Source organism: Sebastes fasciatus, chromosome 4, assembly GCF_043250625.1.
Source record: "Sebastes fasciatus isolate fSebFas1 chromosome 4, fSebFas1.pri, whole genome shotgun sequence".
Taxonomy (NCBI): Eukaryota; Metazoa; Chordata; class Actinopteri; order Perciformes; family Sebastidae; genus Sebastes; species Sebastes fasciatus.
Genome location: NC_133798.1, coordinates 15,153,078 through 15,178,731, shown reverse-complemented (window position 1 = coordinate 15,178,731; position 25,654 = coordinate 15,153,078). Strand labels below are relative to the sequence as shown.

At 41.9% G+C, this 25,654-nt stretch overlaps 1 protein-coding gene across 1 annotated transcript in view; it reads right to left on the bottom strand.

Annotated features, from left to right (window-relative positions):
• Positions 1-18,103, bottom strand: part of LOC141765925 (N-acetyl-beta-glucosaminyl-glycoprotein 4-beta-N-acetylgalactosaminyltransferase 1-like) — a 163,703-nt gene extending 145,600 nt beyond the window's left edge. Inside the window, exon 1 of the mRNA XM_074632235.1 lies at positions 16,484-18,103. Within this exon, the coding sequence (XP_074488336.1) occupies positions 16,484-16,625 (142 nt within the window). The 5' untranslated portion in view covers positions 16,626-18,103. The remainder of the gene's footprint in view (positions 1-16,483) is intronic.
• Positions 18,104-25,654: the final 7,551 nt, after the last annotated feature.

Below are 25,654 nucleotides of genomic sequence, written 5' to 3'. Positions count from 1 at the left end.
GTGGTCGGGCACACACTGGTTACATTAAGTACCCACCGCCCCCACCGTCGTTTTGCTTTATTTTTACAGACATAAAGCCTATTTAGTTCATTTTGGTGTATCAGCGCCGTGTTATCAATACAAAGTCTGACGCTACTGACAATGAATGCATCTGATCCATAGGGAGTCTCAGCTCAGAGTAGCAAGTGTCATATTTCACACACAAGGGACGAGAGAGAGTTGACAGGCAAGACGATGCAAAGCGAAAAGCAAGAACCTATTTGGCAATATTTCAGATTTTAACCCAATGCTATAAGGGAACCATCACGTTAATGAGTCATTCGGCGTGCGGAGGACGGAGCAGTCATAGCCGTTGTGTGCGGCGGAGCAGCGCCGGGTGGAAACCTGCGGCTCCGCAGCGGAAGCTGGACCAGAGAGGCCAGACATGCAGCCACCCGACGTTAAAGATCAAAGGAAGTGGGCTACATATATTGACCATCATCTTTTCTTGTAAAATGTCCGGTGTAGGTGATAACACCGAGAGTTTATTAACCTGTGGGAAAATGTCCTCACCGTCACATCCCTACTGGATGCTGGATTACACTAGCATTACAACCAAACTCTTCCTCACTTCCCTGGAATCAACGAGCGGATCTCAACAACGCTGCAAACAGCACTGCCGGGGGCCAAGCAATCGGCAGCCACTGCACTAGTAAAGCAATAATTAGAGAAAAGTGGCATATTGCCACACACTGTTCTGGCATCAGGCAAGCCCCCAAAATCTTGCACGAAACACAAATTCTTACGTGCGGCTGCACAACTGTGTTGTTCTTTTATGATACAATTAGGGACAAAACTCAAGAGACAGTTGAAGGTGGGTAAAACTGCAGCAGGAAAGTAGCTGGCAAAACCTGTATGAATGGAGGTTTTGTGTTATTGTTACACACACTTTTAATGTCACAGTCACAAGACCTTGTACTGTATATCAACCAAAACTGCTCCAGACTGGTAATATGATCGGTCATGACATTCATATCAAAGAGTCAGCATGGCAGCTGTCATGTGTGCATATCCCGCTGGACAGGCTCCTTTGCAGAGCTATTTATTCGTTGAATTTTATGTCTGTCTTATCAATCATTCAAATACAGTAACTTAATCCCTGAACCTTAGAATGGCTCAATTCATCAAAATCATTTTCTCCCTTTTAGGATAATACCAGTCACAAATGATTACTGAAGGAACTGTATGCAGTAAGTGTTAGTAAATGCACTAAACAGATCTATCTAGCGCAGACAGGGAAGATTTTAGTGCGTCTCATCAATCCTGTCACCAGAATGGCTAGATGGCACAGAACAACACTGATGTTTGGGAACATATTCTCGTCACATACTAATGGGAGAGAGTGAATCTTTATCCAGAATCTGTCTCACAAATAAATACATCATCCCATCCCATCGATCATCAGGTTCGGTCATAAAAATGATCCGACTAACTACCAGCAATTTCAGTCCAACATTGGTACAGATAGGGGTCAAAAAGATAAAAGGATTTACATTCGATCACACTTTTTTCTACTGCTCATTGCATACAATCATAATGTGTCAAACCCGCTTCACACACCACCACATATATATATATATATACCACAAAATAACAAGTTCCTAGTCTTTCTTTGTCATGGAAGAACAGTAAATGTCACATAATGCAATGCAAATTGCCTTGAGCGCATCTAAACAAAAAGACACTTCAACGGTGGCATTGACGGTTCATACCGTGCTATGCATCCAGGTAAACACTGCAGCTCTGGTAAACACTTCTATTTGAAGTTCCATTAACTTAACACAGCTGAGTGAGGCCTTTACCTGCACAGTGAGTGAGCTTGTCTCAATCTGATCGGGGTAATAAGCAGAATCCACTTCAGCCTGGGACGACTCCATTTGTACAGGCGGGACTCGGGCTTAACAGTGAGGACTTCTTTGTTGATTGGATGATTTTTTTCTATTCAGAGCACCAGCAAGCATTAAGGGCACTCAAAGAAAAACAAATTACTCCTCTGTGCGTCCACGCCCCGTATGCGTGTGTGTGTGTGTGTGTGTGTGTGTGTGTGAGAGAGGAGTGTGCATTTCGTCCTACAAATGTGTGGGCTGAAAGCAGATTAGTAGGAATTGGCAATATAAATCAGCTTTCCTACAATTCTAAAGCAAAAATGAGAGTGAGATAGGGAGAAGAAGACATGGTCTACTCTGTGTTATCACCACGCATTGACTTTGTTTGCGGAAGGGCCGAACCACACTATCGCTTTCTCCATCACTAACTTCAGCTTTTTAAGTGGCTCGGTAGGAAACACTGTTGTAAACAAAAAAGTAATCTTTTTCCTCCTTCATTTACCCTCAGGCGCACACACACACACACACACACACACACACACACACACACACACTTACACATATACAGGTCTATGAAACTGCAAAATATTAAAGACACTGACTTTGTAAGAGGTGTGGACGCTCTTTGAACCCACAGCATACACTCAGCAGTACTTTTAACAAAGACAAAATCCCAAAGAGGGCATTTGTGCATTTGTGACAAGCTGGTATAACAATGAACATTAACTTGGCAAGCAGAAATTAACAGCTGATGTAATGGCTAATTAATTTGGCACTTTAAATCATGAAAAATAAGTGAGTTACACGGGCACACTTTGTCATCTCAGTGATTAGGCTTGATTCTATCTAATTGAAAACAACAGAGAGGTTTGGAGATAGCAGCAGTGGAGACCTGTTATCGTAAATGTAGCTGCAAAGTGGTTTATTTCAAAAGAGAGGAGTGACAGCTAATGTGGAATGCTGCAGTCCACAGCGTGGTCGGAGGGAGACAAAAGTAGTTAGGCACGCTTTGTTCGCAAGCACACAAAGATATTGTAAAAGGGAAAAAGACATGATAAAGACAAGCGTACAATCACAGTATCAGTAACAGATTTTCATTTCAATATGTAACTCCCTTAATGTGCAAAGCAGCTGACATTAGATGAGGAGAGGAGGTTTGATGTGCATAAAGTTGGCGGTTTGCAGGTCGGGTATCAGGTGGTTGACGAACAAGACAACGTGAAAATATGATGACGCCTATCTGGCTCTTGGGTTCAGAGTGAACGCGGTGGGAGACGAGGAGAGACCAGTGTATATTTCATGTCTGGAAACTTTGGAAAGCTGTCAGAACCACTGATCTACAGTATCATAACATGTGTTTATTTGCATCGGCAGTGTTTTAATGACTTTATGCTGTAGATTTGTTTGCTGCTGTTTTTTATTGCGCTTTTAATGCCCTATAACGTGTTTTTATTCAGTCATTTTATTGTGTTTTAATGTATATTTGATGCATGCATGCAGCACTTAATTTTTAGAATGTGTATTTCCATATTCAAAGAGAAGAGAGCCAAGGAACAAGCCTTTTATTGCACAGAGCCGACTGCATTATTTTTCATGCAACACACAATAAAACTTGACCTTCGGGTCAGTATGAGCAGCGTGCCAAGTGCCAACTCATCCCACCAACAAAACACACACACACACACACACACACACACACACACATGAACCTGGAATACACTAGGAATCTCTATCTTGGTTTCTTTCTATGTATACATGCACAAGTATATATAGTATTAGGGGTGGGCAATCTGGCCAAAAAATAATATCACAATCTAATTGCGATCACGATCAATGATCTAAATTGCAATCTTTTTCACTCAATTGTGAAATGCCCTGTAGACTATAGCCAGACTATGAATTACTCCTTTACACCATTAAAACACAATATGGCGTTAAAGATATTACACAGGTTTCAAAATGGTTTGTTGTGTTACGTCCAGAAGATGTCCACCGTTGCTCGACAAAGTTCACTTTGGCTTGGGGAATATCTGACACTGCACAGCCATTCGCATAACACTGACACCGAGTTATCTTTTGGCGCTAGCTAAAACTCATGTTGCATTGCATGTCACAATACCAGAAATTTAGTAGTCGATACCAATACCAGTGAAATTCCACTATTCTTGATACCAATTCGATACCACGGTAAAAAAACAAAAGTAAAACAATAAATCCCATGAACTTCAACATGCACTCCTTTATTACCGTTAGCATACTGTTTTTTTATTAGGAAGTTAAACAGACCATAATTTCCTATCTAATATCTTTTTTATATTGTGAAAACATCTCCTTCAAACAACTGGATTTACTCAAGTTTTTACTACAGTTTACAAGATTACATTTGAAAACATCATGATAACGTAAAAATTTACCTTCGCTCAATAATTTTTACTGAATAGAGCCTGAACGCATCATAATGTAAATCAATGACACATCCCGTGTTGAAATCAGCAGCACAGTCCTGCATGGAGCTAACTGATAACTTTAACTAGCTCTCGTCCTGCCGATTTCAACACAGATTTGTTGTTCACAATGTAGCATTATCATGGGAAAAAAAGGATGCGTCGCATCAATAGTGAGTTTACTGTGTCACAAAACAAATCTGTTGTCCCCGCGCCGACGGGACGCCATTAGTCTTGAGCCTACAAAAACTAGTACCGTCACATTTTCCGAATTTTGGAAACGACTTGGTACCAAAGTATCGGTTATTGTGACATCCATACAAGAAAGAGCCACGTGAAGTAATTTGTCCAATCAGCATAGCTGCCATCTAGTTGGCTACATCACTCTATTGGTTTGTTCACGCAGCATGGCTTCGCTAGTCAATGAGGTTATGTGAAGTTTGGAAACAGAAGTAAGACGACATTAAATACCGCAATCTCTATGATTTGTTTGAAAAGTGGACGCCTTCGAGATCGATCACAATCTGAAATGGTCAGTCACTTGCTAAGCCCACTTTAAATGCAGCACCTTAAAAATCTTGCTCCATCCTCAGCTAGAGTACTCGGGGCTGTTTTCTGTACTCGGAAACACAATCAGATGGACAGAAAAAGTGCTAGAACATTTATGCCCAGCAGCTCATTGCCAGTCCTCCTATTCTCCCCAGCGATGTAAAAACACCTCATTTCCACCAGCAGGGCGGGTAGCAGCGGCATGTTTGACAGAGAGATAATGGAGTTGAATCGTCTTGCTTTACTGAGGAAGGTGAATCCCCATGTCAGATGCAGGCAGATGAAAAGCTCGCATTTGTCCCACATCTCATTTGTAGATGGAAAAATGTATGTAAAAAACACAGGGGGTTGGATAGACGTGTCATTTTATGGAGAAAAGAGGAGGCTGTAGAAGCAAGAATAAAACAAAGAAGAGCAACCAAGCAGGAGGGAAATGGAAGATAAGAGGGTGAAGGAAAGTGTGGTGACATTAGACGTACAATGGCCTTTCTGTCAGACGAGCTTTTAAGAATGTCCTCTCTGTCTCATCATGTAAATGAAGTCATATAGCGTTGTGCACTTAGAAGCGAATCTAAAACTCGAGACATCAACAACAGCTAAAGGTACACATAGGTTTTCTTGCCCTGCTGTACTTGGATACATTTATTATTTTCAGATAATTCTCATCTCCACCAAACTTGCTTTTCCCTGTGCCCTGCTCAATGGAGGCAGGAGTATCCTTCTATTTTATTTTATACTATTGTCATTGTTTGCTGCTTGTTATTGCTGTTGTGGCACACCAAGAGCTTCAGATTGAATAATACAGCAAGTCGACCAACCAGCCAATAAGCCAGCCAGACACTCTGAAAACCAACAGCTCTGCCACAACATAGAGGGGTTTCTGCTGTGGAGAGTGTCGGAACAGGAGGGGAACTGGTCACTGAGCCACACAAAGCAGCGATGGTGTGCAGAGGTAGTTTGGCATCATGTTGTTAGGACAAACAAGAACACAACTAGTAGGAGGAAAAGTTGGACTCTTCTAGGTTAGATCTGTGGAGCTCAGCATCACGTTTTGTGCCCTTGGCAGCAGCCATCATCATGTTAGACAGGGAATACTGCCTGCTGTACATAAAGACAAAGCCAACAGAGGCAAAGAGATGGAGTGCTGCGATTTAAGAGTGAAAAGTGATTTTCTCATTGGTGATTTGCTGGCCCAAATCCAGCCAGGTGATTGGTTGAACCTCAAGGTGAGAGGAGATGAATCTTTAACTGCCCACACTAGATTTTCTCCACCTGTCAGGGCGGAGAAAATTTAGTGTGGGCAGTTAAAAGATTCACTCCTTGATTATGTTGTAGTACTCAAAGCGCCACAAAAACCCCTATATATATCTGAAATCTTTAACTGTCTCGAGTTTAACAGTCAAAGACGACGTGAGAGGAAACCTCCAAAAGCATGTTGTAGTTTTAGTCCTTTAAATTCATTATTTTTCCTGCATTTTAAGAATCTATTGGTTCTTATTCATTTATGAATAAATCAGCTTGTGTGATGTGAAATTTGTTAAGATGCATAATCCATTACAGTGAACAACATGCTTTTATTATTGTCAGAGGTAAACACGGGTAACATAGTGACGCATTACGGCATTACCATAACAAATAAAAGCAGATGATGATGTTCACTGTGATGGATTCCTATTTCAAGCAAGTTCTGAAATTCACTTATTGAGAAAAAGGCAGAAAAACACATTTAAAATCTATGGTATGCCAAAGAAAATGAATGGGGTAGAATATGCAATAACATTTGCTATAATCCTCTAACCATCAGCCGCTCGTTTTGTTTACTTGAAAACAGTCTGTGACTGAACGTTCTGTGACGGCTTCCTTCTTTTTGCCCGTGACATTTCCCCACAGTAATCGCCACAAATATCATCGTAAAAATAAAGTCATCAGTAAAAGAAGCAGAAAACAACGAGCTTTGAAAAATAATCTTGCAACACAAAACTCAATAGCCACTTTCACTGATCAAAACATCAACATCTGATTTCCTATCTGCTGTATCAGTGTGATTGAAACTATAAGAGGGATAAACAATAACAAGTATGATGTGTTGAATGCTTAAACAGGCTATTTAAATACAGTAAATTATAGAGAAGTTCAATTAGCGAAGAGATGTTAAAATTCCGTGCACACTGGCTTTGAGCGCTCCTCTCAAAGCAAGTATGCACAGTTGTACAAACACAAACACGGTTCCAGAGTAAACTGAAAACTTTCCTCTTTCTCTTGAATATCATTCCTCATGACTGGCCACAATAGGAAAAAAAGGGAACAGTGTTTGACAGCGCTCAGAGAGCTATGTGGCGTTCCCTCACAAAGCAGCTCACATGGTAATCAAGCCGGCGAGCAGGCCTTTGAGACGCAAAACAAAAGAATGACAAAGTGCAGCCCTTGTCCTCTCTCTTCCTCTCGCTCTCCTCTCCCGCCTCCTCCGACGCTCCTACGCTTCACGCAGAGAAATAAGATAAAGACGGAGACAGCCAGATGTAAAAAGATAACTTGGATGATAGGTGAGGTGGAACGAGAGGAGATAGAATGTAAGATGGGATAAAAAAAAATGAAGGGAATATATATACCAAGCAGAATGCAAAAATGCTACTAGAGTTTCACATTGGGTTGCAGTCAGCAGGGGAGACCCGTCAGACCTGCTGTGGAGCAGTGGGGAGCCATATCACCACCACTATCGCATACTTGGTGTTTCTATCCTGTTGTATATATATAGCCAGATATAAAGCGCAGGATTTTATCTAAATGGCAGCCAGACATGCTAGTGAAAGCCCTTAAATGTCAAAGTGAAGAAAACATTCGCACTCACTGCTCAACTTTTACGCAGCAAGCTTTTATAAATGGAGATGAATTCCTATCCCACCTACAGATCTGGTTCAGCGAATGTGTAAATATGCATTGGAAAGTCAGAATGTGCGTGATAGTGATGTCAAAAGAAAACAAGTGTGAAAGGGAATACGACGGGAAACTACGATGAGAGATGGCACACTGGGACAGGCACGCTACGGTCAATTTACTGTCTTATATCAAGTGTATCCGTTTTTATGACTTTTCAACAAAAAGAATTCCACAAAAGCTGATTACAATGCAACCAACATCCCCGTCTCCTCTTCTGTCTCTGAGGTTTATCTGTCCCTCTCCTCTGATCCTTTCTCCGTCTTTGTTGCGAGCCAGCACAGCCTCGAGGAGAGGTGACCTTTTCCATTAACCACCTCTACAGAAAGCTCATTCTGAGCAGCGGGGAGCACACAGACACACACTCTTTGATGATTGATTGAAATCCTGCAAGGTCTGGATCACTTACAGTAAGGCAACACCAGAGCTGATACAGCCCCGGCGTTGCATAGAAACCCTATGAAAGAAAATCCTTCCTGCAGAGGTGGTGGGGAGTACAGAGCGGAACCGAGCCCGGGCGCGGGGAAACTGACAAATCCCATCATGACAAGGATCATGATCGTCTACAGTCGATACTCCCACCTGACGCCTGCCTCTGTGGCACTCCCTCTATTCTTTCTTACTCTCTAATGGTTTCTCATTTCTTAAAACTCACCACCAACACTGTCTGATTCACACTCCCCTCCTCTGTGTCGCCCAGCAGTGTCCTAGTAAATTGTCCAAACTGTGTGGGTTTTCATCTCTCCACTGAGGGATATTGGTCTTAATTAAATCTTGATGGCATTGTTTAACAGTGTGATTGCTACATTATTAGACACCCCTGCTGTATAAGGTGGATACACCTGACTAGCTCACAGTGAACCTCATCTGATGTGAACATATCCAAAGAGGAAGCACAGTTCCAGGTACAAACAGATTACATCATGGGTTTATTATGAGTCACAGCCACATCCTCCCCTGATGCATCCTGCTGTATGTCCCACCTGTTGCGTGAGAAGGGTGTCCTTCTTTCCGCCCTGTTCCTCCTCTCCCGAATGCTCGTCCCACACTCGCAGCGAGCGTGCCAGCGGGCAGACAGTGCCATCATTCAGCTGCTTCCTCTTCTGCTCGACTAAACACTGGGGGCTAAAGTGCAGACGGCAGCGAGATCGGGGGAGGAGCGCACTCACAGACACATGCAATAACACACTCGGAAAAAACAAACTACATACACATTTCCCTCTCTTTTACTCTAAATCCCTCTGTATCACTCACTAACTCTCTCTCTCTCTCACACACACACACACACACACACACAGACAAATCTCCTGCAGCAAAGCCGTGGCAGTGGGCCAGAACTCTCATCTGCATGGGGCAGAGCTGGTACCTTGATGGTGGCTTGTTAGGCAGGCCAACACAAATTTCATTAACCCCGAGGTTAACACACTCTGGACTTTTTTTTTCCCAACGCTTCTGCTCACCTTCCAATCTGCCCTCCCTTCATCTCTCAGCCCTATATCCACATGTGTTACAATCTTACATGCAACACTTGAGAGTTGTGAAATGCACGGTGGGTACGTGAACGTAACACATCCTGAGTGTGAATTATTTTGAATAAATAATTAATACATATTTTTAATTAAGAGCGACAAACGCCACGTAGGGAGGAGGTCGGGGTGGATCAAAAATACCGGACTTTCACCGAAGGAGGCTGTTCGTACCCCGTGTGAAACCAGAAGTCAACGTTGATTTATTTGTCACGTAACTTCCGTACTTAAGTTACGCCACTTCTGGAGTTATTTGAACCCAAACAGCAATCTTTTACTAAACCTAACTAAGTAGTTTTGTTGCCTAAACCTAACCAATTTCCGTCTTGCTGTGAAGACGGAAGTTTATTTTGAAAAGACTGGAGCGGAAATTGACATGTGCATCACATGTTGCTGGACATTTGTAGGAAAACGCACGAAAAAATTAGGAATAACTTTTCGTAAGATGTAATACCAAGCGTTGTATGAGTATACGTTGAATCACTAAAGGGAGAGTGTTACTGAGCGAGAGATTATGTGAACATATTTTTAGAAATGCATGTGTGCATGAGAATGAGCAAATGCACAAATATGACATCGTAGACAATGAAATATAAGCAAAGTACATAAGAAGAGTGTAAGGTTTTATTTCCCCCTCTTAGACCTTCTGTTGTCTCCACCTCCACCAGACAGGTACTATAGCATCTAGGCACAGTGTGAGTTGTTACAAGGAAGTCGTTCATCCTCGCTGTGGAATTACCCAGAGAGAGAGATTTACTGGGTTGGTCAGATAAGCTGTGGAGCAGATTCATTGTTGAGCTTCTGACAGTCCCCGTCCCAGTTCCCCAGACACAGGCTAACAATGGGCCGACTGTCACATGCGTATGCTTTTATGATACAGCCCTTAAAATTAAATCAGACGTCAAAGATACAGTCGCTTCGAATGAAATGACCGTTTCATATATAATGCAGTTTCTCTATATCGGTATCGTTATATCTTATCATTTCTCAAGGATAGAGAAGACATACTATATGCACATATTACACTGGAAGATTCCGGTTTTCAATTTTATAATCGCAGCATTGAAAACATCCAGGATTGTGCAGCAATAACTTCCATCTGAAAATCGAATTATGTGCTTGCACAGTATCAGAAATATTTCTGTTAAGCCAGCCAAACAGTACGGCTCTAAAGAATATAAATCACCACATTAGTACAGCTACAATTTCATAATTCGCCCCTTTCAGAAAGTCTCCTGATGAAAAGCTTTCCCCCCCCCGTTTTCATCTGATTAACAGAGCTCTTCCATAGTGATATGAAAGGCCCAGCAATCCTAAATGGAAGCAATCTTTAAAAGCCGCACCGCCCAGCTGGGTTCACACGTGTCCCCAGTTTAACATGCCCAAACCACTTTGTTGATGCAGACTTGCAGACTGCACCCACGCTGGGCTCGGTGTGTTCCTATAAAAGCTGCTAAATTCAACTGTCAAATACACACCTAAGATATACAACACGACTGCCTCGGAAAATTGCTTTTTACTAAGCATGCCGGTTGTTTATGTCTTTTTGTTCCGTTCCTCCTACTTCCATTAACAACTGCTCTGTTTCATCAAAGGGGCAAGTGGCCACCGAGCAGCTGCATTATTCACAAATCTGAAAAGGTAATTGACGATATTCATTGTTGCATGAATAAATGATAACACGCCTACGTGTTAAAGCGCTTACACACACACACACCAAGATGGCAGAGTGGTTCTGGCCGAGGTAAAGCTGACCGGCCGTGAGAACCACAAGAGCTAAAATTAGGAAAAGTGACATCCGAGGGCATGGTTACCATGACAGCGAGTCAGCCTGAGGGTGTTACTGCTGAGATACAACAACAAGCCAAATCCAACTTGATACTGAACTGCAACTATATCCAAGTGTTTGCATGTGAATGTGTGCGTTCACATGCAAACACACACATTCATTCTTTGAGTCAGTTTTACCGTTCTCTCAAGAGATATTACTACAATACAATGACTCTGCATCCACAAGTTGTGTGTGCTGTATTTGTAGTCTCGCATTCGAGCTTCCTCAAAACCTGTGAATTCATCGGCCTTGATAAAATAAGCTTCGAAACCATCCCACCAGCGCAGCACGTTCCTCTCCCATATGTTGTCTCCATGGGCAACCAAGCAGCCAATCTGTCGAGGCCCCTGAGACTTCCCCTTCCGACTTCCTCCTTATCCCTTCAGAGCGGTGATGATATGAATCCTATGTGTGTATTACGTGCCGTTTCACAATAAATATAAGCAACATATTTGTGTATTTGTGAGGGGGTGGATGAGTGTACGCATACGTGTGTGCATGCCTCCACATGTGTAATCACAGTTAATCAATAGAGGCTTGTATGCAGCAGCCAGCCTCCTCCTCCTCCTCCTCCTCCTCCTCCTCCTCCTCCTCCTCAGTGGACCTGTTGATGCTGGAAAACAGGGGGGCTGTTGTACAACTGGGTGGCCGCATAAATGTGGCGCTCATCTAATATGCACCGCAGCGCTGCCTGCCAACGCACTTCCTCATTGAAATTCTGATTAAATAAGGCTAGTCTGGCCAGTGTGCAATCTGAAAACTATTTAATTATACCTTTCTGGCTCTCCCCCATCATCATAGTTACAACAGCTACCTTGGCTTTTAAGGAAAGATAAATGAAGGCCCCCAAGAAACACCCACACGTTCACAAAAGTCCCATTGGTATTGCTCATTGTGCAGTTATTATAGTTATTTGACCGGCCTATTCATAGACAATATGTAAATGATGCATTCATACATATAATCACGATTGTTCTGTTATTTGTACGTTTTTCTAACCTACAGTTTTCTATCTTTAAGCAGAGCAAATCAAGTTCCTCACATCCCAAGCTATATACTGTTCGTGTGTGCCATTATCTCCCCGATATTGGATCCTTCTCTCCTCTCTCTCTCTCTCTCTCTTTCTCTACTTTCGATAAAATCACAAAAAGGTGAGTGCACTGCCTATCCATCACCATTCAATCACCAGTCCATCACACAGCTCCATCCTGTGCTGAATAATTTAGTGACAGAAAATGATGGTCCATTTCAATACGTCTGCGGCTGGGCTCGGTGCTCTGAATGATGACAATTTGGAATCAAAATGACCTGATGAGACCTCTGCGTAATTGATTTCTTTGCCTACCGACCACAGTGTGATATTAATGACCACATATGACTTCTGAGTAATGACGTGTCCGTCAACCTATTCAAATAAGCGTGTAGACTGGTGTTAATCATAAGGTTTCCATTATATACATTGTAGACTAGATAATGCGCACGTTGGGTTAGTAATGTCATAGCTCATTTAGACGCAGCCTTTAAACCTTGGATGTAAATGTCACTAGCAAGGTAGAAACAACAACACTCCTATTTGAAGTTCGGTCAAGGCAATCAACACCTGCACAGAGTACTCTCCTTTCACTGCTGCACCCAGATTCTTGTCAACCAGTCCACAGAGTTCAACCAGAAACTTTCCATGACTGGATTCCCATATATTTGTGTGTCTACCAGGACACACACACACAAGGAGGTTCATGCACATTACTGCCAATTACAAAGACCAGTTGCAGCTGGTGGATGTAATGCACCAAAAAGGTAGCAATGTCCCAATAAGAGGAGCAGACACTGGCAGCCAACGTGTGTAAGCAAAGCTTCAAAGTTTCAAAGCCGAAGTAGAAAATGTATTCAACACGTTGGTCTTAAGGATGCACGCAATGTGTTTTTAAATGTATTACAAAACCGTGTTTGTTTGCCATGAAGTCTCCGCGGGGGTACCATTAAGAAGACCTCTTCTCCTCTGCTCCCTCATTATGTCGACCCAGTCAACCAACACATGAGCGCACTGAGGTGAGTAGACTGAAGTTTGAAACTCTTGACAGACCGTGTATGAAATCATCTGCTGTAAACTGCCTCCGACACACTCCTCAAATCATTATTCACAATTAGATAGACGCATCCTCGATGGGGCACTTTATGCCAAGATGTTTATATTTCTCATAAGTCTGCTGGTCATATGCCAATAAGACATTATCCAGTGGATGAAGCACCAGCAGCAATCTGATACGTGTGCTCGCTGGAAGGAGAGGATAAATCCAATTTCCTCCAAAATAGGGACAAGCGGAATGGAAATTTGACAAATTGTCATTTCATATTCAAATAAGGGAGGACTCAGGCCAAAATTGAAATTACATTATTTCTACCTGCCCCACCTCAGTGCTAAGAATCAATGAAGATTTTTTGTGTGGAGGGAGAACGCTGCCAGCCTGATATGAATATTTACACACTTCATGGAGCCCCATTTTCAGTAATGGTTACATCTCACTTAGAAACCCTTGGTGCGAGAGGGGACATGTTATTCATAAGAGGTTAAGTGAGCTGACCTGCTCAGATGCCTGCTAAATGGAAGACAGTCAATTAGACACACAGACCAGCAAAGTACAGCATAGCAGCTTCCCTCCTCGCCAGACGGCCGCAGCAGCAGAAGTCACAGAGGCAGGACTATTAGTGGGATCCTTAAAATGAGGAACACAGTAAAAAAAAAATATCCGCCTGCAACAGGGCTCTGTGATCTCAGAGAATGAAAGGGATTCAAGTCATGCTCTTGGGCGAGTTAACACGAAATCAGCAGCAACGGTGCAGCGACAGCAAAATCACAAGAATGCACAATGCAATGATATCCGATACGTATGTGTGAGATACAATATCATGAACACTTGTACAATATGGTGCAATGTAACGCAATATAGCTTCAATAATATGTCCTATATGAGGCTTATAATGTGCATTTTTGGGGTTTATTTTTCTTGAGAGATATCTACCATATAGATCTAGGGTGAAATAATGTACACCTCATAAACGTGGGATTAATTGCAGGGATACTGTGTTACATTTTTAGCCTAAAAGCTGACACAAACCAACAACTCGCTTTGCTGCAGTTACCAGAGTGGCAGCCTTCAGCCACCAGTCTGATTCAGGACTCTCATCATCATCAGAAAAACTAAATCTCGTCTGTCGCTGGGAAAACCCCACGGCTGAGATCAGAGACAATGAAATGATCCCTGTGTGTCAGTGCAGCGAGTGTGTGCGTGGTGTACACTCTTCAAGGACATCATAATCATTGGGTATCACTTTACACAGACAGCTGCAGGAGACAGAGTACACCACCGTCCCATGTTGGATCTGTAGTAGGTGATGGCGCGTTACGTCACCCAGCGCCCCTTCTATCGCTACTTCTTTCATTAATAGTCGTTATTCCTGTACAATACTCTGCAGTCATCCACTGTTACAACCAGCCGTTCACGCTGTGCACAGCGGCGTGAACGCAATCAAGCATTGGTAATAGGAAGCATCGCAGCAGCAGGTGGAGAGCTGCCGCTCCTGTGCTACCCAACCCCTGACATTTTTCCAAGTCTGACTTGGCATGCCTGTGACCTCTGAAGCCACCTTTATGAACAGCCCTTTGATTATTAATGTTGAAGGGCGGGGGTCTGGCTTTTCGACCTGGCCCGACACCGCGGTGCTCTTTACTTAGCCCGGAGAAGGAAACTGTTGTTAATTTATGAGACGTGCTGCCTGTCTGCGTTACTTCTTCTCCGGCTCTACCCATCACACCACCCGAGGGAGAACAATCAGTATGGGGGAAGTCAGTAGGGCGGTTGCTTCAGGGACACATTTGTCATAAATCCATGCACCCAATAATATATATAAAAGGGATTTTATGTGTCTGTAGTGTTTATCCTGACCTCATTATGAGCTTACTATGACATTTTTTCACATATCTGTTACTATGTGCTGAGTTTACGGTGGCTTTATCATGCTGTATGGCATTATTATCTTGCGAGAATGTCACATTAATATTCCTGCAGGAGCTCACTGTACTCAGCGGTGACTTTATAGTGATGTTACAGTAGTTTATAGTATTACCTCCTGAGGTATCACTATACAGTAGCCTATTCATAAAGGGGCTGTTAAATGTCCTTTTAAATGTCTTTAGGGGCTGTTCAGTACTAAGCATAAATACAAACATGTTTCTAAAATCTATGCCCTATAGATCACCTGGTTATTATAATAAACATACATACTTTAAATCATCCAAGACATTTTTTCATTAGGTACAAAATAGGCCATTTCATCGTTAACTGTGACCATAACTGTTAACAGTTGGAAATCTGATGCATTATCAAACAAACCATTCTGCAGCATAACTTCTCAAATCCTGAGTGAGATCGAGTTGAAAACATAATATCAGGGCTATGATCCACTATAAAGACACTTTTTTATTTTGACTTTGTTCAGTTTTCCTCTATCGAACTGTTGGAAATCTGGCAAGTCCAGTATTTCATTTATTTTTGTTGTTTAAACTGAACTGATAAAGGACATTGTGTTTTTTCTGACAGCATTAGTACCTAATGCTAAACTGATGTTGGTGTGAACATGTTGAGTGAATCCCTCCTACTACAATAGCCTATTCATAAAGGGGGCTGTTAAATGTCCTTTTAAATGTCTTTAGGGGCCTACTTATGTTTTTTTTATTTGCTTGTCTCCATTTTTGTTTGCCCTTAGTTCCTAGTATTGTCTGTTTTTGTTGATATATTAAAAAAATGAGGCATGATACACACCCCACAGAAGTCTGTATCAATGACATGCACATGCTTATTAATAAAAAATATTTGAAACACAAATGTCTTTAGGGGCTGTTAGTTCATATCCATCAGGGTATAAAAGACAAGACTCCTTTTTACAATGCCTCTCATACATGATCATGAATGGACAGTACTAAGCATAAATACAAACATGTTTCTAAAGTCTATGCCCTATAGATTACCTGCTTATTATAACTAACATACATACTTAAAATCATCATTAGGTACAAAATAGGCCATTTCATCGTTAACTGTGACCATTACTGTTAACAGTTGGAAATCTGATGCATTATCAAACAAACCATTCTGCAGCATAACTTCTCAAATCCTGAGTGAGATCGAGTTGAAAACATAATATCGGGGCTATGATCCACTATAAAGACACTTTTTTTATTTTGACTTTGTTCATATCAATCAGGGTAAAAAAGACAAGACTCATTTTTACAATGCCTCTCTTACATGATCATGAATAGATGTTAAATGTTTCTACCTTTTCCGTAGTTGAAGTGCAGTTTGATGGTCTTGCCCTGGTTGATGTGCAGGTAGGTAAACCACACGGCGGAGGTGAGCAGGACCAGCAGCAGCAGGAGCTTGAACTGCTTCCGGATCTTCTTCACGGGGAAGCGCAGCATCCTGGCTCAAACATCCTCCGGTAGCCGCCCGGGTAGAGAGTCAAAACAAGTCCGGAAAGAGCTCAATCTGGGCGCTTTGCTTGTGTTGAGACGGTCACAGGCACGACGGCATCCCAGGCAGCCTGGCGCGTAAACAGGGTGGTGTTAACTATAACTACAGCCTCGACGCGCGTCTCATTCCTCCGGATCCACCACGGGGTGACAGCGGCAAACGCGTCGTATCCTCAGATCTGGGTCCAAACACCTCTGTGGCAGTCATTGCTTATGAATGCATGAATGCATTTTACCCCCTTTCCCCCACCCACCCCCTATGAATAGCTTGTAAACAGACTTTTCCCTGCTGGAGACTCCAGGGCAGCATGCAGTGGAAAAAAAGGGCTGCAGATCAAAAGCTGCTAAATTCAAGTTAAGAGTGTGACAAACAAAATAGCAGTCCGGGTAGATAATCTACACAAATCCCCTCTGTAGCTCAAGCCTTTTGCTGATTATTTGATCGGCTACTCCTCCAAGGATCATGCAGGGTTTAGCGCACCAAAGAGCAGAGGAGAGGACATGTTAGTTTCCATGTGGACACAGCATCTCCACCAAAGAAAAACCTGCAGAACTGTCTCCAAAATTAAATTTAAAAAAGGCCTTCAGTGATGTATGACGAGAGGATAAAAACCTCAGATTTGTGTGAAGGTAACCTTTATCAGGGGGAAAAGGTTACAATGAAGCAAAATGTCACAGCCCCTCTGCGTGCGCTCCATCTATTGTTAAACACAGCTGAAACTGAGACGCTCTCTTGGCTTCCTGATCCAGAGGCTTCAGATGGAGCGCGTTTTTTATTTAAGTCCCAGTGAGAGAGAGGAGAGGAGAGGAGAGGAGAGGAGGGGCGATCAGCTGTCATCCAAACCACACTCATACACACATATCAAACCGATGCAGATTAGAAACTGCGACTGCTCCATGGCGGTGTATTGATAAAGAAAATACTCAGATGTCCAATTCACAATCCAGTGGAACAGAGATGTCCATGTGCTCCTGGTTTATTCTCACAGGCAGGTGCGTTTCCAATTCTTCCCACAAAAAAAGAAAGTGCCTGCGTCGTCCACTGTGCAAATCACCTCATCCGGATTAAACTAATAAACACTGGTAATAATGTGGCGCTGCTGGCTGAGCTGGGCGATGCACTGACTGCCTTGTGTTGTTATTCTGTCATGAGCTTTTTTCCCTTTAAAACGCCGCAATAATAGCATCGTCCAGCGCGCTCCTCGTCTGGGAGAAGAAGAAGAACCAGCTGAGCTCGAGGAAAGGTGTCCAGTCGGGGGAACCAGCAACAAGCAGTGATGTAACCAGGAGAGGACATGGCTTTTTCTGTTTTTTGCTACAATGAAAACACGTTAAAAGGGTATTCTTCCTTTCACTGCACACAGCTCCCTCAGTACGCCCCATCAATTGAGCATCTTAACGGTGCAGAGCAACCTAACCTGGGCGGATGGTGGGAGTGAGTGACGAGTCCTGGCGTCCAATCACAGCCCTGCATTGGGTGCAGAAAGGGGCGGGATGAGAGAGTGTGTCCTCACAGGTTTTGCTTGGCACTAGTGGGATCCATCATCCAATAGATGAGCAGCAAAGCATGAAACTTGTTAAGCTTTATATTGTGCAACCTTTTTACCCTGAATTCAAGGGAGCTAATTTGGTAAACAATGATTAGTCAATTTGCAGAAAAATGGAGAAACAACTCAAGATATTAAACTTACTGTAATAGAAAAGAATAGAAAGCGTTATTGTCATTGTATTAAATACAACGAGATTCACAGTTGCCACTTCTGGTCAGTGCTTTAAAACAAACATTTGACAAGACTAAACGAAGCAGATAAAACATATAACAGGTAAAACACACACAGTTATAAAGCAAATAAAACAGGTAAAGTAGATGTAATAAATAAATATAACCAGAAGTGTTACACTAGAGGTATAAAATATAAAAAATAGATGTAATGTAAACAGAGGTAATTGCACTTGTAAAATAGGTAGGGTAGATGTAATAAATAAAATGTAAACAAAGTTGCACTTGAGATGTATATTGCATCAAGGATATATTGCACAGATAGAGGTATTCACATTCAGTGTATTAATATTGCACAGATTTATTTTTTGTTCAGTGTCCGTATGGCCCAAGGAAAGAAACTGTTCGCGAGTCTGGAGGTGCGGGCTAACAAGGGTAATTGATTGAAATACCATCATACTTGCAAAACTTTGACACCTTAAAAATGGGGAGGATTTCTAAACAAAAGCAGGGGGGGGTTTGGGGGTCCTCCAACAGAAACATTTGAGTTTCAGAGACTTTGTTTCCTGCATTCTGAATGAAAATAACAAAATATTAGGTACACTGCACTGAAACAGCATTTTTATGTTAAATAGGCCTACTTTTAATTTTTAAAAGAAAGAATATATACTGTATATTATGGTCACGAGCAGCTCTCTCCCACCTGGAAATGACACTTGGTGTAGCTGTATTGTCGTCCGGGTGGAAACAGTAGGGCTTATACACGCCGTACAGTGCCATAAACAGGTTGAGATAACAAAAAGGGGGAAAAAAGGTGGGAAAATCTGGAGTCTCCTGGGAAAACCGGGAGGGTTGACAACTGTGAATACCATCTATGCACAGAAATACTGTCAGTGTTGGGCTTGTCTATCTAAACAGTTATTTCTTATAATAATTGTCTTCCAGGAATAATCATTCTTCATTGTAGCTCTCTTTATATCACACCGTAAATTCCTCAACTGGAGGTGATAATGTATTTGATATTTTAAATTTGCTTGACATAAACTTAAATAGGATGAGAGGATTGGCAAACCATTACCATTTAATTTTTTTGTGTTGTTTTTGCTTCTTTTTTGTATGTATGTGTGTGAGTGTTGATGTGTGAAAAAAAAAATGCAAATATATATTGACATTTTGTGGATGTATAAAAGTAGTTTGCAATAAAAAAATTGTTTTAAGTTTTGCAAAAGGCATCACTAGTTCACTTATGTCAGAGGTGGTGGGGTGTCCATATAATTTTTTAAAAATTCAACTCCAGTCTGATATTATAGAGAATTAAGGCGAAAAAAATTATTCTGCATATTAAACATTTTAATTTGGCTGAAATAACATAAATTGGCTTTGCAGTTCATTACACAGCTAGTTAAAAAAGAAATTGCACTTAATGCAGCCTGTGTATTGTGTGTGTGTGTGTGTGTGTGTGTGTGTGTGTGTGTGTGGTGACACCCTGCAGACGCACTCCGGATGCGCGCTTGACTGCCGCCCTCTGGTCAAAGATAAAAGAGCAACGACTACATCAGAGTCTTTAATCTTCACTAACCTCATTGTTGAAGCAAAGTTGGGTGTGTTTCAATCTTATGAGATAGAATACAAGCAGAGTAATAACAAGTTCATACGCCTTTATATTCACAACACTACTAGTTAGTCATATTCATTCATATTTAGGCCTTTTTCACAGAAAACATATGAACTTGTCATAGCAGAAAAAGCACAGGTGGAATATCTTAGCTCACAATATACTAATAGGACAATAGTTGTTTCACGAATCCATACTAATAAGCAGGTTTTCAGTATGTAATTTGCCCACACTGGAAAAGTGCAAAAATAAAGTATACTAAAAACCTTAAGCATGCATAGTATAAAAAAGATTTTAAAAAAAAGATTTTCGAGCGTGCTGTTGATGTATAGCGACTACTCTCCCACAATGCAATGCACAAAAGAAATGACAGCGCTGCTCACAGCTGAAAAAAAATCTAAACTAATTATAGATGATGGTGACAATTATATTTTGAAAAACCTTTTGCTGCCTCTTTGTTAAGTTTAATTGGGATTCTGAAGTCGCCGTTTGATTAATGTCTGACTGTGTAAGTATTTTATCATTTTCTGTTAGTATAAAATGGTTTAGTATGCTGATTTCTTGTTTACTAATAAAAAAAAACATTATACTATAGAGATTGGTGTGTATACTGCATAAACAATTAGCATGTGGTATGGAGAATTGGGAAACTGAAATAATAAATGGTCCCACTGTGACAGATGACATCAAATTGAACGATACATTGAGGAAGATGTCAGTCATGCACAGCATGTATACACCCCCACATAGTCTCAGGCAGATAAAGTGTAAATACCTGTGACCCATGTGTGTGTAGGGGCTTTAATATAGAATGCAAGAAAACATAATGCGTGAATGTAATGTATCATTCGCTTTAGGTTAACATGCATCAAACATGTGGTTTATCCCCAGTTTAATACAAGTCCAATCATCCAGCTCTATAAGCTATTGATGCCATTATGAATCCAGATGAAGGATAAAAGGGCACGAAACCTGGCCTTATAAGAATATGACCTCAATTTAGTTTGTCCCAGCTGTGCCTTCTGAATCAGTCGGACCACAAACCATAATCCTCTGTCTCCGTGGATTAATAATGTAATCTTCAGAGCAAACACTGAACGTAAATTAAATGCTTAGGTATTCATCTGGGCCGTATTGAGATGAGTACTTACTGGATGACCTCAGCCAAACATCATTTATGCCGAAACAAAAAACTTTACGGCATTCACCTTGCTTGGGCTGTTGCAGGAAAAACTGAAGGTATTTCATCACACACACACATACATACACAGCGGGTTTGAAAGTCATCCAAAGTGTGTAATCAAATAGTTTCATGTACTGGTTGTTTTTCCGTCCCTCTCGTGGCTGCAGGACATTATCATGGGCCTTTTGAGGTCCCAATTCTGTTCTTCTTTATGTTTGATCATCTGGCTTGTTTTTGTCAGACTGGAGACAAAAACAAGTCTATTTTCTACTCAGTCGGTGTACCTGATATTCTGTCTGTCTGCTCCTCTGTTATTTCTGTTTCATCCGAGGGCAGGCAAGCATCCAATGCACAGCAAGGGACCTGCACACTTTTAACTCGCATTAAAGCGAGACAGAAAGTTTCACACGCTGCATATGGATCTATTTATTTGGTGACTTGCACAGGGAGAGAGAAATTGGCTAAGAGAAAGGTTTTTTTTTATTATCTGAAACACTTTCAGGTACATCTGTCTTTTCTAAAAATTTAACTCATGCTGTTTCCACCTCTCTTTCATACCTGCAGAAACATTTGGCACCTGCTAGGTATACCACCCTCCAGGGATGTCCATGCTTGGATGAATCCAGGAGGAGGCGGTGTGCAGTGGGATGATATGGACAGAGAGGGTTGTTCAAGGTGGGGACTGATAAAGGTATAGGGGAGCTGCTGTCTCCTGGGGTATTACAGAGACCAAGCCCACAGGGAGGAGTGAATGCCCAGTTGGCTGTGACAGGTGTCAAAATGTGGCACTGAAGTTATGATACCACAGAGCACAGCCGAGGGGGAGGCATCACTGGGGACTCAGTATGCAGAGAGCATCATCTCAGAGTGTGATGGTGCTTGCATTCTGAACAGAGGAGATGTGATGCAGACAAGAGAGGAGATGCTGACCTCAAGTTGAGGCGGCCACTGCTTTAAACCTGCAGTAGGCAGAATGTTTTTGGCATCATTGGGCAAAAATTCCATAATAACCTTTCAGCATATTGTAATTCAAGTGTTCTGAGAGAAAACTAGACTTCTGCACCTCCTCATGGCTCTGTTTTCAGGCTTTAGAAAATCTAGCCTGTGACGGGAGACTTTGACCAATCACAGGTCATTTCAGAGAGAGAGAGCGTTCCTATTGGCTGTTCATTCAACGGAGGCAGCTGTCAATCACTCGCAAACTTCTGTGAAATGGTCAAACTAGGCAGCGCTGGTCAAATATGAATTGGGAATGTGACGGTGAGGACATTTTCCCACCAGTTAATAAACTCGTGACAACGCCGGTGTTACCGATTACACCGGACATTTTACAAGAAAAGACGATGGTCAATATGTGTAGCGCGTTTACTTTGATCTTTAACGCGTCGTCCTCCGCACGGTGATGGGCTCATTAACGTTATGGTTCCCTTTACGCATTGGGTTTAAATCTGAAATATTGCCAAATAGGCTCTTTTGCTTTTCGCTTCGCCTCGTCTTGCCTGTCAACTCTCTCTCGTCCCGTTACACATTATACGCTATTCTGAGCTGAGACATTCACTGACAGTTCGTAGTGTCCGTCGTCCGACTTTGAGTTGATGACACGGCGCTGCAAAAATTAACTATATGGTTTTATTTCTGTAAAAAAAGCGAAACGACGTTGGGGGCGGTGGGTATGTAATGTAATCGGTGTATGCCCGGCCACCGTGTAACTCTGGTAGCACTGACTATCGTGACAAGCCTAATATAAAATAATATTCTGTTACTGTAATGCCTATTACTTGCATAAAATGTTTTCAGAAACATCTTGTATTGTACTGTTTAGCTGTAAAATTAGAAAGTGTGCTCCAGCTGGTGGTGCTTGGTATTTCCTCAAATGATCTCAACAGCCGGCCGGGTCACAAAGTTTCTTATTTTACAGCTAAACAGTACACTACAAGATGTTTCTGAAAACATTTTATGCGAGAAAAAGGCATTGCAATAACAGATTATCGATTCATACTGTATTTGATCAGCGCTGCCTAGTTTGACCGGTTGATCTGAGTTTGCGAGTGATTGACAGCTGCTCAGAGACGGCAAGGCTCCAACTTGGCTCTGATTGGTTGTTTTCCTCCGGTCTGCGAAATGTTGAAGATGCCATTAGGTGCACCGGAGGACACCAGAGGACACAGAGGCCCATGATTTTTTTCAGATTACCTGTCTCATGCACTACTGTCAGGATATAGTGACCGTTTCATAAAAATAACTTTTTTTTAATCATATTTGCTCCAATCTTGCCGACTACTGATTTAATAAGCAAGTAATCTGATCCAAGACTTGCAGCTTTTTAAAGATTACTCTCCCTTTACTAATCCAACATCCGCTTGTCTGTCTTTGTCTATCTCTGCCCAGTTATCCGTCTGTCTGTCCCTCAGCCTTCCTCTCCTTTAGTGTCTCTCAAGCCATCCCTCCTCAGCCTCCTCCAACCTTCCCTTTTTCCCCCTCCAGCGCAGCAGCAGCTCACAGGCTTTGACGAGAGGTCTGAGCTAAAATGTCACAGGGATTAAGGGGTTTTGCCTCCTGCATCCCGCCGGATCAGTTCTGCCTGCCCTCTGTGCCTGAGCTTCCTCCGTCCCCAAACAGGTGTGGAGTGGCATTTCTTTCTGCTCCACTGCGCCATATTGAATTTCCTTCTGGGGATATAACATTCCTCCGTGTTTACAGATGACGAGTAAGGAGGGAAACGGGAGATTGGGAGGGGTAGAGTGAAGGGATGAGGAGGAATGAGGTGAAAAGAGGAGCTGAGATGAAGCAAGAGAAATTGAGGGGAGAGGATACTTGAGGGAAGAAAATGTGATTTCTAATTTTGTTTAAATGGGAATATTCTTACTAGTCCATACTGTATATTCCTCACCAACAATACAAAGAAATGGTAAATGTGTTTTAAAAGTTACAGTTTCATAAGTTAAAAGTTTGAGAAGTTAATCATTTCTACATTCAGCCCCCGCCCAGCATCCCACACACACACACAACCAAAGACAGACACATGCACCCTTCTGCAGCTGTTTCCTCCAAATACGGTTAGACAGATCTGAAAATTAGATCTCTCCAGAGATGTGCAGTTCAGAGACGGAGCGTTTAACATCACATATAGCTACAGCTGCTGCTGTATTAAAACAGCACTCTGCAGTGTTTTCTCTGACTGGGTCTACGAGAAGTTCGAGTAACAATCCCACAAGCGCTCACGGGCTCACCTTAACATTTGCCCTGCAGATCCGCAGCTACTACTTGTCATTCCTCAAAGATCTTGTCAGCGGTGTTGTTATGCAGCGTTGCCATAGTGAATTACACAGTGAGCTATGTTCCCGCCTGAACAGGTGAAGTGTCAACAGTAAACAACACAGCAACAGTAAAAATAGCGCTGCTGTCAGTGTTATATTGGCTGAAAGTAAAATTATGGCTTTCTTCAATTTTCTTATATTCTGATACTGTCAAAAGGAAATGCGCAATATCAAAAGACATCACAGGTATGATTCTTGTTGACAATTGACAGGCCTTTTTCTCAAAGCACAGATTGTATTCATCACGAAGCTCAAACAACTGAGACCAAAGTGACTGCTCTAGCGTTAGAGTCTGTCTTTCATCAAGAGTGAACATCCATGCTTGGCCTCTTTCTCAGATTCAACGCTGACAGAAAAAAAAAAAAACAGCAGTCGCACAAAATAAAATTCTACCAACTCATTCATTATGTTTTGTGCAGTGAGTATGAATGTGCTGCTAAGAGAGAAATCTAGGTCATTTCTTCATCATTAGTATGCCAGCCAGGTGTAGCGCAAAGAGGATTAGAGGGAAGTAATGCCAATGGGGCTCTCTCTATGTCTATCTCCCCTTCTCTCCCTCTCTACATCTATCTCTCTCTCTCTCTCAAACCAAACAATCACACTTAAGTGCTCCGTGCTGTCACCTCAAAGAGCATATCCATGACAAGTAGTCCAGGCTCGTAATAAAACATTCATGCATTACCCAGCGCCAATGATGGAGCTGGTTTCCATCCCATTAAACAAGGAATATTTCCTAAATGTCGATTTCAACACAATGTGAGACAATAAAAGCCGGGCCAGCACATTTAGTCAACAGGTACTGTACATGGGTGCTTGAAGTGTGACTGCTACAGTGTTGAATTAATCTATTCTACAAACAAATAAGCAGCAGTTATTATCTCGTGGAATAGTTCTGAATAAAGTTGATGAGAGTAAGGAGGAATTCAACATGAAGGATGGATCTACAGCAAGCAACAATATATCAGTTTAGCAGTTATCTAGCTAGCATGTGTTAGCTAATAATATGATAATTACACATGAATGTTAATGTATTTTTTAGGGCTGACCCGAATGCTTCGAAGCTTCAACCGTTGCCATGGTAATCGACCTCGAAATCAGTTTTTGAATGCTTTTTTGTGTGTTTTTTTTATATATAATCATGTA